The following is a 12,981-nucleotide window of genomic DNA, read 5'->3' on the forward strand; positions in this document are numbered from 1 at the left end:
GGAGTCAGGCTCCTTCCTGAATCATTGACTCCAGCCTGAAGAGCTCGGTCGTTAGAGTTTCAAATGTTTCCCTTCAGATGAGAGCACGTCCTCCTCTCTTGGTTCACGTGGTTCTTCTTCTTCCCGATAGTAACCTGCCTTGGTTGAGTAGAAGAAAAGATCGTGTGAGGACAGATGTTTCTTTCACTTTCTTTTCATTCTCAGGAAGATCTCTCACCTAGTACTCATTTTCTTGGAGGCGAAAACAGATCAAGATCCCATCTTTACGTAGGTCCTCCCACATCCACTGTTTCCTATAAAAGATCTTGCCGATTCTTTGCCAATCTTTGAAATTCATCCCTGAGCCAGTCATGGCGTGCCAGAGCCTGATGCAGACGTGTCTCTTACCCCTTCCAGCCCATTTTGTCGGGCTGGACAGAGTGAGACCTGGGGTTCTGGGTGATGCGTAGTAGCACCCGAGCACCTTGGCAGCAGTGCCTAAGCACAAGATTACTAATGTGAGGACAGAAGTGTAGCTTAAGAAACACCAATAATTCCAGTGATTCATAGGATGACATCATTTAACTGTACAGTCTCACACTCATATCCTGTATTTCTTCTGAACTTGCAAACGATAACCCTGCTCTTTATTTTATGGGATTAAAGTCAAGAGTTCTTGAAGCATGATACTGACTCTGAAAGTCCAAGTCACCTCTATTCATGGCAAGAACTGTGTTGGTTTTTTTTTTTCTGAACTGAAACCTAAAAATATTTACTGACAATCAGTGTGTCTTAAAGATTATGAAAATATCTGCCTAAGAACAGCAAGAATTTGTCCCTTACCTGTTTAATGTCTCGAGATGTTAGGACAACCAGCAAAACTAGCAGAACACTAGTCTGGAAGGTAACACATTTGCTTAATTTGAAACGTTATTCGTTAGAAAACATTCTTTGGTGTGAAAGTGATGGAGCAGCAGTGGCCACGTACAAACGATAGCGTAGGAGCCACGAGCTGCAAGAACGGGATGTGTGGAGACCGCTCCACAGAGTGACGTTTTCCCTAGGGGTTCGAGATCAGCACTATTCTCGCCTGTCAGTCTGCGCACCAGGCTCAGGAAGGACGAGGAAGGAACGCGCAGGCCACGGGCCCGTGAGGCCAGCACCGTTCCCTGCCGCTGTTTGCACTGCCTGAGACCTCCCGCCGGCTTTGATCCTTGGGCGTCTGCCTCTGCAAAGGAAAGCTTTCGTCGCTGAGTTCCCGCTTAGCTAACACCGGTGAGTCTAGTGCACCCCATTGACCTGTGAACCCTTCAAGTCGGTGACCGCCCTTTTTTTATGTCTTGCTTCTTTCAATTCCTGCTTTGCACCTGGTACAAAATAAACTGGTGACCCCTGTAGAACCCTCCTGGATTCTCTGGAGGGGCAGTTTGGCTTCTCTTTGCAGTGTGGGACTTCCGGCGTTTCAGTCATTCCGTGTTGTGGATTTCTTCTCTAAAAAGGAGAATCCAGACTTAAGTGCAGGCTGTATAAAGCATTTTAAAGTTTCCTTGCCATGTTCTGACTACGGTTAATTTTCTTAGAAACTAAGCTAAGAACAAAAGGAGTGTGTGTGTGTGTGTGTGTGTGTGTGTGTGTGTGTGTGTTGTGGGGGTGAGGGCAGAGGTTGGTGGGGAGCATCAACCTGGGAAATTGGAGCAAAGTCATTTGACCTCAGGACTTTCTATGAGAGCTTTCTGCCGGCAAACGGTCCAGAGAGGCCTTTGTCCAGATAGACAGCTTGTCTTATGTGTTTTTTATTTAAAGCCTACTTAGGAGCTTTTATATTAACATTGTTTATCCAAAGTCTGAATTCACAGGGTGAATTTCTTACCCCTTCCTTGCTATAGATGGTTTAAATATTTTTTTTAAAAAAAAGACTGTTCTTTTTTATATTTAAGGTTTTGTGTATGTTGAGGTTTGCACCAACAGCACCTTAATCCTTTCCCATGGGCTGCGATCCTGCCTGTCTGCCCTCATTCCTCTGGGCAAGTGGCTGCTCCAGCGTCTTTCAGCTGGTCCAAGCTTTACATCAGCCCATTACAGCAGCCTACTGCCCACATTAGAGGGATCTTATTTCAGGTCTTCGGCCCCACAGGTACGGCATAAGCACGGACTGTCAGACGGGCAGTGTGCCTGCCTGCTGCCCTCTGCTCTTGCACCATCTGCAGTGGTGACTGGCATGGACCCAAGACTCCCGTCTGTTAGACTTGGCGGTGCACTTAAGTCTGGACCTGCTGTGTAAGCAGAATGTGCACCTGCCTACGTAATGGTTTCAGTGAGGAGCCGAATCGGTCCCTCATCCCTGAATGCTGTCTAACACTTGACCTTGAATACTATCCCTTAGTCTTTCAGCACCAATACACTGCAGAATGTGGAGAAGGTGGGACAGGAGCTAGCATGTTTGAAATCCATCATGTGGCCGGTATTCTTTCAGGCAGAATCACTCAGCGCTCCCTTATGTGTTTAATCCGTACAAGAAAACCGTGAAACCAATGTCATTGTACCCATTTTGTGGATGAAGAAACGGAGGCCTAGCAAGCACTCAGGTCATAAGTGTGGAACCACCAACCAGCACACAGTCAGTAATTATGGAAAATAGGATTTGAACTCCACCCTGCCAGACTTCAAAATTACTTATATGCTGGGAGGAATCTCAGAGCAGTTTTCCCACCTAGAGAATAGCATCTGAGAAGGGATGGGACAAGAGGACTGAGCTTGTAGGCATCATTGGCTGCCTGTTGATACGTGTGCCCAGGGGTGCCTTGGCGGGCGGTGGCCACAGTGGTTCCCTTGGGACCCCACTGGGAGCAGGTCGTGCAAATATACGATCAGAGAGCCCCAGACCTGTGTGGGATGCTGTCTCATTTGGTTCCCTTTCCTTGTTGCAGATAAAGAAACAGACCGGAAAGGACTTGCCCAGGAAGACTTGTCCCAGAGTGAGTTAGAGGCAGTGCCGGGTCTATGGCCCTGCACTCAAGGCTCCCAGCTGCTCCAGCTTCTCAAACTCTCTGCCTTCTCGAACAGCCATCCTGGGTGATTATGCTCAGTCCACACATCAAAATCCATCCCTCGATGATACGCCAGCTTCCAACGACTGTAGGAGTGGATGGTGAGGAGCCTTGTGTTAATTTATTTATGGCTTCCTGGATGACTCAGACCTCTTGTACCCAGGAGTGCGTTAGTGTATGCATGCATCCCCCAGTACACTCCACAGCACCCTCTCCACCTCGTTACACATCTATCACACGTGTCCGTGGTACAGCAGCCCTCAGGACGCTAGCACGACTTCGTAACACATGCATGATTTAGAGATGCTCCACATTCCCACTCAGCCTTCCTGTAACTTATTTCTTGAAATTATAAGAATGTTTTCATTATCCTAAAACGAATAGGATGGAGCAGACCTCCAGCTTCGATAGTTAATTAAAGTTTTTCATTTCAAATTTACCTCTTCGTAAGGTCACTCGCTGATTTAAGAACCAGCTTATCCCCAATTGCCTGCAGCTCATATTTCCTCCTGGCTTTCCAGGGCTCTGCTGACTCATAACATAAAATCACTTTACCTTCCAGGGCCTCAGGTTTCTCATTTGTAAACTGGAGAGACTAATACAGACCAGCTTTGAGGCATTTTTTGTGACAAGCAGTGAAAAATGAGAGCCAGCTAAATTGTGGCTTTCTTGTACTCAAAGGAGTACAAGAGCTTGTACAAAAGCTCTTCAGAAAGGTCTAAGTGACTGTTGAGGCCAGCAAATCGATAGCTCATCTGATTCAATATCTTTTCCTTCTTTGTTCTGCAATCCTGTCATATAATTTAATATAAAAGGGGAAATAAACTTGTGACTTCTTAAGAGACATACAGGAGAACAGTTAACTTCCTTTGTTGAATTCTGACCTGAAAAATATCACATTGGGTAAAAGGAGATCAGAAAAATGACCAAAAATTTCACATTGTGCAGCATCTTCAGAATCTGTAAGGAAAGGAAAGGGAAACTGAATTATTAAGCTGGATCAAAAGACACTTGAAGGGTGGGTATGACAAAACTGCCTTCATTCTGTGCATATTCTGTACTTATTTCTTAGATAACACTTCTTTTGTTGTTACTGTTATTTTTGTTTCTGTGTAGGAAAATTATTATAATCTAGTTGTGGTGTGTATGTGCAGGGAATGTTACATATTAGATTTGAAAGGATTAATGAATTCTTCGAAACACCCTCTTCTTTGCTAAATCGTATTGACAGAGATTAAAGGTGCTTTGTGTTCAAAATAACTCCTCCAGGAAGGATTCACAGACACATTCATCTAGTATTACTTTTTCTGCCACCTTTGCATCTCTTTTGTGGCTGTATTCCTGCCATCTCCTCATTCATTTACAGCATTGGTTTGCAGGCTGTGCCCCTAACAGAATGGAGGTCTTTGAGTGTTTTTTCCTGGGTAATCTCACTATCAGCATTATACCTGCTATAGAATGGATGCTCAGGAAGAAAAAAAAAAAAGCTTATTGATTGAATTAATGAATTGGTGAGTGAGTGAATGGAGAATATCAAACTAGAAATATGTAATTGACCAGGAGAAGTATTTGACATATGAAAACTAAAGATGTTTCTGGTGTAACCAGGGGAAAAAATGACCAGTGAGATAATTGTGGTCCTGATGGACGTGCCTTAAAGCAGTGCTTCTCAAATGTCAAGGCAAATATGAATTGCCTGGGAATCTTGTTTAGATACAGATTCTGATTCATTACATCTGGGTTGGAGCTTGGGATTCTGCAAGGCTAATAATCTCCTAGGAGCTGCTGGTTTACTGTCTGAATATCAAGGCTTCCAGGGCCTGGCTTGGCAAAATGATGGGCCACCCTTGAGAGTGGCTATCACTGGGCCCAAAGTTCACAGGTTTTGCTTGAGGAGTTACAGTGGATTTTGTTCTTTGTGGTAGTTGCATTCTATAAAGTCACTGAATACAGAATTAGCAAATACTGAACTATTGACACTGAGGGACACACAGGACTAGGTCTCTGTAAGCCCCTGGCCACAGCATTTTTGCCAACTAATCAATACATAATTTTGTTTTATATGCGTTTCTTTTTATTTTTTTGCTTCCCTGGTGGCTCAGTGGTAAAGAATTCGCCTGCCAATTCAAGAGCCACAGGAGATGCGGGTTTGATCCCTGGGTGGGAAAGATCCCCTGGAAAAGGACATGGCAACACACTCCAGTATTCTTGCCTGGGAAATGCTACAGAGGAGCCTGGCGGGCTACAGTCCATGGCGTCACAAAGAGTCGGTTAGGACGAAAGTGTTTGAGCACAAAGGTGTTTTTTACAGGCACTCCATTAAATATATATTATGGATTCATTAGCATTAAATTCCTGAGTCACGCCATGACTCATCTCCGAATGAAGCTTATCCAACATTTGTGCTTTCTCTGTGAGATACGTCACAACCTTCCTGCAGTCAGGGACACTTCACACAGACAGTATTATGCTTGGAGGCCGTTATAAACAGCAAAATCATCCCCCAAAACACAAAAATGTGCAAAATGTAACACTGAATACACTTCCAAAATAACCAGCTTGTTACAGTCTGAGAGCTAAAACAAGAAGGCAGAACACCACCTTGTGTGACCTCAGCTGGGATCTTGTAAAACGGGCAGCTGGTATGTTTCACCTCTTTGCACGTGATGGCCACGACCATGAAAATGCCATCAGTATTGATCTGAGGGGCTACACATAAATTTTGGTGGGTAGGTGAAACCACGATTATAGGCTGAGTGATGAGGACTGACTGCATAATATTCAGGTGTGTGATGAACCAGAAGAGACCTAGAAGTTGCAGAAACTTAAGCAGAACAGCAGCAGAACGTGTCAGGACGCTATGATAAAATATTTGGATTCTTCTGGGAAACTACAGAGAAAGCCTGTTAGTCTCATTGTCCAGCAGGCAGGGACCACTGTGAAATCCCAGAAGAGGGCAAAGCTTGTGAGTCCCAAGACAATGCAGCAGGCGCAGTGCTAGCCACAGTTCCGACTTCAGTGGGGTGAAGGCACTGCGATTAGACAAGACCCCAGGGGCTCCCATGCAGTCATCAGCTACAGAAGTGTTTCCCAGCCAGCACTCCTCCAACCTCCCCCACCCCAAGTTCCTCTAATGGCAGAGGAGAGTCAAAATGTATTCCCAATTAGGCAGAAGTGGCATATACAGATGCAAAGAATGAAATACTGTCTTTTGCATCAACATTAGATGGACCTTGAGAATATAGTGTTTAGTGAAATGTCAAAGACAAATATTAGATGATATCAGATATGTAGCATCTAAAAAATAATACAAATGAGTGCATATGCAAAGCAGAAACCAACTCACAGATGGATGTAGAAACGAACTTCTGGTTGACAAAGGGGAGAGGGAAGGGGATGGAGGTACAAACTAGAGGATGAGATTAAAAGATACAAACTACTAAGTATAAAATAGGCAAACAGCAAGAATATACTGTATACCACAGGGTGTTGTAGCCCTTATCTTGTAATAACCTATACTGGAATATAATCTGCAAAACTACTGAATCACTATGTTGTACACTTGAAACTAACACAATACTATAAATCAACTATCAGTTCAGTTTAGTCGCTAAGTTGTGTCCGACTCTCTGTGATCCCATGGACTGCAGCACGCCAGGCCCCCGTGTCCATCACCAACTCCCAGAGTCCACCCAAACCCATGTCCATCGAGTCGGTGATGCCATCCAACCGTCTCATCCTCTGTCGTCCCCTTCTCCTCCTGCCCCCAATCCTTCCCAGCATCAGGGTCTTTTCCAATGAGTCAGCTCTTCGCATCAGGTGGCCAAAGGATTGGAGCTTCAGTTTCAACATCAGTCCTTCCAGTGACTGATGGATGACTTCCAATGACTATAGTTGAAATCAACTATACGTCAATTTAAAAAATCTATTCCTGAGAACCTGCCTCAACAAGGTCCGGTGATGTACTCCACCTTATGAAATACCTGGGATCGTGTGAATGTGACAGTGTTTCGTATTATTTACCATCGGATCAGCCTCCCACCAGGAGCCCCGAGTCTTCTCACTCTCTGACACGCACTGCTGCCCAGGGAGGTATCCTCCGCCCATCTCTGTGTTGGTCATCTAGACTGCCCACGAACCAAGCCTGGCCCACCTCCTGCTTCTGTAAATAAAAGCATTTTTGGAATATGGCCATGCCTACTCATTTGATATCGTCTATGGCTGCTGTCATCTTACAAGCAGAGCAGAGTGCTTGCAACAGAGACTATACGGCCCACACAGCTGAAATTATTTGCATCTGGTTCATTGTGGAAAAGTTCCTCCACCTCTGGTCTAAACTTTTGTGTTGCTCTTTCTTAATGAGTGATGTTATCATCTTCCCAACTTCATATGTAAAGAAGCCTTTCAGATATTAAAGAAAAACAGGCAGGCCTGAATTCATTCATTTCAACTGATTCTCAACTCAGATACTGATTTCTCTGGAGTGAGCCAGATCTTCAATTAGACAAGATTCACTTAAAACTCAAGTGGAACCAAATAGGACCTGGACCTGCTAACAGGAACTAGATTTTTTTAGCCTGAGCTGAGCCTGTCCCTCTGGTCTGGAGAGCCAACGGTGTTTTATATCATGTAAAGGTCAGTACTTCCTTGTGTGGGCGATTCAGTAATGGGTGATGAACAGGGGGAAATCAGTGTTTAGACTAACGCTGATAGTCTAAACTATCAGTGTAGACTGATAAATATGGATTAAGGAATTTAAACATAACCGGGCATAAGGAAGGGAGAAACGTATCCACACGCAGTACAATGGAGAGGATTTGGCCGCCTGGAGCTTGACAGCCCAAGGTAGTCGGGACAGAAGCAGCTAAGGCAGAGCTCAAGCAAAGCTTTGAGAAAACGCTGAGATTTAATCTGGGATAAATGCGACTGACAAATGCAGAGGTCAGGGCTAAAAATAGCAGATAAGCTGGGGGAAAGGCAACACAGATCTGAAACAGAGCAAGAGGAAGCACGATAGCAGAGGCAGGAAACATCCAGAAGCCCGCACCGCAAGGAGGAGAAGGGTCTTGCCTTCAATGGCTTTTTGTCTGTTTGCAGTTTGGGCAATTGGAATGAGCTGGGAGAAACTGAAGGTTTTGAGAGGTCCATTCGTTCAATAAATAGAGTTCTCAAAAGGCTTCTGAATTTTTTTTTTTTCTTTTCTGAAATTCAGAGCAAGACTTGGAGAATCACACAGAACCTTGATTCTTCAGGAGTTGGGAGGTGTAATGGAAAAGCAGAATAAAGTTTGTAAGACAAAGCATATTATTTGGAGCAAAGTTGGAAAACTTACTCCTGGAAAGGCTTGGCTCAAGGGAATAAAAAGAGAGATTTACATGGGGGAAAATCGCAAAGACTTTCTTAAACAACGTATTATGGTTTCTATACTCACATGCATGAAGTTTGATTGGTTTTACGTATTGTCTATCTCAAGAATTTTCATATCTGGGTAAAATATTCCAAATAGGTCTTCCTCTCTTCTGCCCCTGAACATAAAAGAGCTGAACCAGTTCTTATTGATTACTCACTGTTAATTTGAGATACGGAAATACATAAGGGCAGGAATTTCTTCTTGAAAGAGGGAACACTGTAAGTTTACCTTGCTTCCCACTGGCTTCCATGTTGATGAATGGAATTGGCCGTTCCTCCAGAATGGAATCTGGCCAAAGATGACCCAGAAGATAACCAAATGGTGAGACTGAAAGAACCTTCATTCTTGCTGGCATTATGGAGCCCTGGTCTACTCTTTATTGGACTTCTAGCTACGTGAAAGATTACATGTTTTTTGTTTGTTTTGGTCATTTGGGGTTGGAATTTCTCTTCCTTCCTGTCAAAACCACACTGATACATACTGATAGGTGCCAGGTTCTTCTTTGGACGCTGAGGCTGCAGTGGTGAGTAAGAGCTAGACACAGGCTAGATGGGAGAGCAAAGGAACCAGATGATTTTAGGAGAATAATCTGTTATGGATATCAGATCCCCCAGCTCTGGTTATCCTATTACTCTTGATTAAATGATTTGATTTTAGGGAAGGGGATGGATTCTGAGGGAGCAATACAAACCCATCGTGGAGGTTAAGATTTCTAAGGTGACGGAAGTAGACAGGGGGAAGGTTGGTGATAAGGGGTGATACGGTTGGGGGAGACTGAGGGAGATGGAGGGGTGTTTCCTCTAGGAAATTCCTTTGAAGGAAACTCAAAAGGAATCCAAAAATGCAAATGAACACCAGGAGACTATGGAGGGAAAGAAATGAAGGAAAACGTATTTAAAGCAGACCATGGTTCATGGTGTCAAAAGTAGCTATGAGATCAACAAAGATGCAAACTGTAAATTGTCCACAAGATTTGACCAGAAGGTCAATAGGAAACATCACAAATGTAGTATCTGTGTAGAGATGGAGTGAATTGAACAGGGAAAAGAGGGAAAGAAGTAGAAACGACGTGGGGTATTTTTTCTCAAACAGCTAAACTGTCAAAGAGAATAGGAAGAGATGGAAGGTTGTGTATATTGGTGGGGCGGGGCAGGAGGAGAGATCTGAAAGTTCTGTGGGAAATTCTGTTTGGCCTGCGGATGGAGAGCCTCTAACGTAGAGGAATGAGTGAGGTCCCTCAGCCCTGATCACAGGCCCAGGTCATACAATCGGCGTTTGGAAAGGCCTGCTGTGAAAAGGTCCACCCTGTGATTCACACGTTGAACAAAGGGAGTTAAATGAACAGGCTCGGATTGCCCAACAGCGCGCAGCGTTTGCTGAGCCTGGCTGTCGGGCTTTTCACTCATTGCATAGCGTTGTTGCAATGCTGTTTCTCAGCCAGATGTGCCTGTTCCACAGTTTTGAATCAAGTTCAAAGCTTATTCAGCAAAATTTTAAAAGTTTGTTTTTAATTGTAAGAGTTATGCATATAAGCATACGACAGCGCACTCCAGTATTCTTCCCTGGAGAATTCCATGGACAGAGGAGCTTGGGGAGATACAGTCCACGGGGTAAGAGGCAGACAGGACTGAGAGAATTACACCAGGACTACACTAGAAGTGATGGAGAAATCAACCTCCGCCTCCCCCACACACAGAAGCAGACGGAAACCCTCTCTAAACGCTGTGGTCGATTTCCCTTTTGCTGTCCGTGTCTTTATTAGCAGCCCCCAAGTCTCAGTAGCTCGCTAGGCCTGGACGCCTTGAGAAGCAGCTCTGAGATGCGGGATCTAGGCCCCTCTCCAAGCGCTGACAATATACTTTAGAAGGTAACAAACACAGATTTTTTTTTTTTAAAGGTAGCCTTAATATTTGAAAGTCTTTATTGGATTTGTTACAATATCGCTTCTGTTTTACATTTTGGTTTTCTGGCCGGGAGACATGGGACTTTTAGCTTCCCAATCAGGGATCAAACCCTCATCCCCTGCATTGGAGGGGAAGGTCTTCACCACTGGACTGCTAGGGAAGTCCCACGCATACAGAATTGAGTGGGCATTCAGCAAGGTGGATCAACTGGCAGGGTTAAGGCAGCCATGAGGTGGACACAGCATGCAAGTCAGGGAACAGATTCTGTCTGTATTTAAAATGCTGGTATATTGTTCCTTATTAATTTTTTTCATTAATTTTGATTTAAAATATATTCCGTTAAAGCATTGTGTATCTTGATTACTGAGTTTTGCAACCAAGGCGAATGGCTCCCTCGCCTCCCTCTCACCCTGGCCTGGTGACACCCTGGCGAAGAGACAAGCTTTAGTTTCAGACAGATGGAGGTTTGAATGCATCTCTCCCACTTTCTAGAAGTGTGGCTTCAGCAAGTTATGTGACTTCTGTAAGCTCAATATCCTCACAAATGTAAATCCACCTGTGTGATTTTACATTTTCCGGTGGTTGCTTTTAAAAATGTAAAAAGCAAAAGGTGAAAATAGCGTTAATAATGCTGCTTGCTGCTGCTGCTGCTAAGTCGCTTCAGTCGTGTCCGACTCTGTGCAATGCCATAGACGGCAGCCCACCAGGCTCTGCTGTCCCTGGGATTCTCCAGGCAAGAACACTGGAGTGGGTTGCCATTTCCTTCTCCAATGCAGGAAAGTGAAAAGGGAAAATGAAGTCGCTCAGTCGTGTCCGACTCCTAGCGACCCCATGGACTGCAGCCCACCAGACTCCTCGGTCCATGCGATTTCCCAGGCAAGGGTACTGGAGTGGGATGCCATTGTCTTCTCCATAATGCTGCTTAAACCTGGTTTATTCAAGATATTCTTACTTCAACATGAAATCAATGTGAAAATTATTAATAAAATATTTCACATTTTTAATACTAAGTCTGGGGAAGTTGGGCACATATTCTACACTTTATGAGTGTGTGTCCTCAGTCATGTCTGACTCTTTGCGACCCCATGGACTGTAACGCACCAGGCTCCTTGGTCCATAGGATTTCCAGGCAAAGATACTGGACTGGGTTGCCATTTCCTCCTCCAACTCTATACTTTATAGGATGCCTCAGTTCGGACAAGCAGCAATTCACAGGCTGTGGCTGTTTTGGACAGATAACAGACATTTCTTTGAAGATTGTTGGAGGTGAGAGCCACTGGGACAGAAATGTAGAGAAAGGAAGGCATTTCTAACCCTTTCAATAGGGAACTTTGGAAAGAACACCACCTCCGAGTCCAGGACAGCTTCTATTATCCTTTATATATGCAATAACTCTCCTGGCCTTCGAAATACAAAAGGCTGTAAACATTTGTGAACAAAAATATAAAAAAGACTCTTAGGAATGTTACATTACCTCCTCTTTCATTTCTACCAGCTTATCAAACACTATTAGCTTATTCTTTTAGTCTGTTGGACTCTTAGGGGCTTCCCAGCGGGCACTGATGGTAAAGAACCTGCCTGCCAACGTAGGAGAGAGAGAAGTCTGGTTGGTTACTGTCCATGGGGCCACAAAGAATCTGACTCGACTGAGCCCCCACACACTGAACGCTAAGAACACCATAATGTTACTTAAAAGTACAGTAACCATAGATTCTAAATATTTTGAGTTTTAGTCTATTCCCTGCACCAAAAATTAATAAACATTTGAAAGCATAACACCCAGACACTTTACAGATACTTTAAAGACTCAACAAATGCAAACCTGAAGGCAGAAAAAAATCCAACTAAACTAAAAGTTGACAAGGATTTATAATTTTAAAGAAACGCTTGCTTAGGCCAAATTCTTAAAAAGACATTAAGCCTGTAAGTAGTGTGTCTTTTATTGAAAAGCTGAGAATCTGTGTTTGTCTGATTCACTTGTGTCAAGGAAAAAAAAAAAAAAAGAAAGCAATTCCCAAGGAATGTGTGCAATATCCTTAGGCACAGTCCATGATCAAAAGCAGTTTTTACAATGTTAACTTCAAGTATGTTTGCTTCCTGGCCTTCCCCTGACCTCTCAGTGGCATCTTTACCTCCTTTATCACACACATGCCACTGAATGTTAGCAGTGAGTACAAACCAGGTACTGCATTTAAGATTAAAAATCCCAGCCACAGGCTTTAGGAGCAAGTTATTTTCCTACCATGAAAGAAATTGCTGCTATTTTGTATGCTTATGGTTTACCTGGGGCTTCCCAGGTGGCTCAGTGATAAAGAATCTGCCTGCCAATGAAGGAGACACAGGATTCAATCCTGGGTAGGGAAGATCCTCTAGAGAAGGAAATGGCAACCCACTCCAGAATTCTTGCCTGGGAAATCCCATGGACAGAGAGGCCTGGCAGGCTACAGTCCATGGATTTGCAAAGAGTCAGACATGACAGAGGGACTGAGCATGCACACTTGCATGGTTTATTCATGGTGGTTAACATTTTACTTCAAATCAAGATCAGGTCAATAATTTTGGAGTGCATGAACTGACTTTTTGGAAATGGCAGGGATGAAATTTCTTTAACCAAAAGCGCTTTCCCTAAGACCTGTACATC

At 43.9% G+C, this 12,981-nt stretch overlaps 1 protein-coding gene across 6 annotated transcripts in view; it reads left to right on the top strand.

The window, feature by feature from the left end:
* The window catches only part of LOC145508976 (uncharacterized), a 70,822-nt gene extending 67,357 nt beyond the window's left edge, over positions 1 to 3,465 (top strand). For all 6 annotated transcript variants that reach the window (XR_014055754.1, XR_014055753.1, XR_014055755.1 and 3 more), the window contains 2 exons: positions 1,044 to 1,254; positions 2,907 to 3,465. Coding sequence is in view for 1 of the 6 variants with exons in the window: in XM_081496790.1 (XP_081352916.1) it covers positions 1,044 to 1,233 (190 nt within the window). In the remaining 5 variants the exon portion in view is untranslated. The remainder of the gene's footprint in view (positions 1 to 1,043; positions 1,255 to 2,906) is intronic.
* The last annotated feature ends 9,516 nt before the right edge of the window (positions 3,466 to 12,981 follow it).

The sequence above is a fragment of the Giraffa tippelskirchi genome, chromosome 6, assembly GCF_054371585.1.
Source record: "Giraffa tippelskirchi isolate mGirTip1 chromosome 6, T2T-mGirTip1v1.2.pri, whole genome shotgun sequence".
Taxonomy (NCBI): Eukaryota; Metazoa; Chordata; class Mammalia; order Artiodactyla; family Giraffidae; genus Giraffa; species Giraffa tippelskirchi.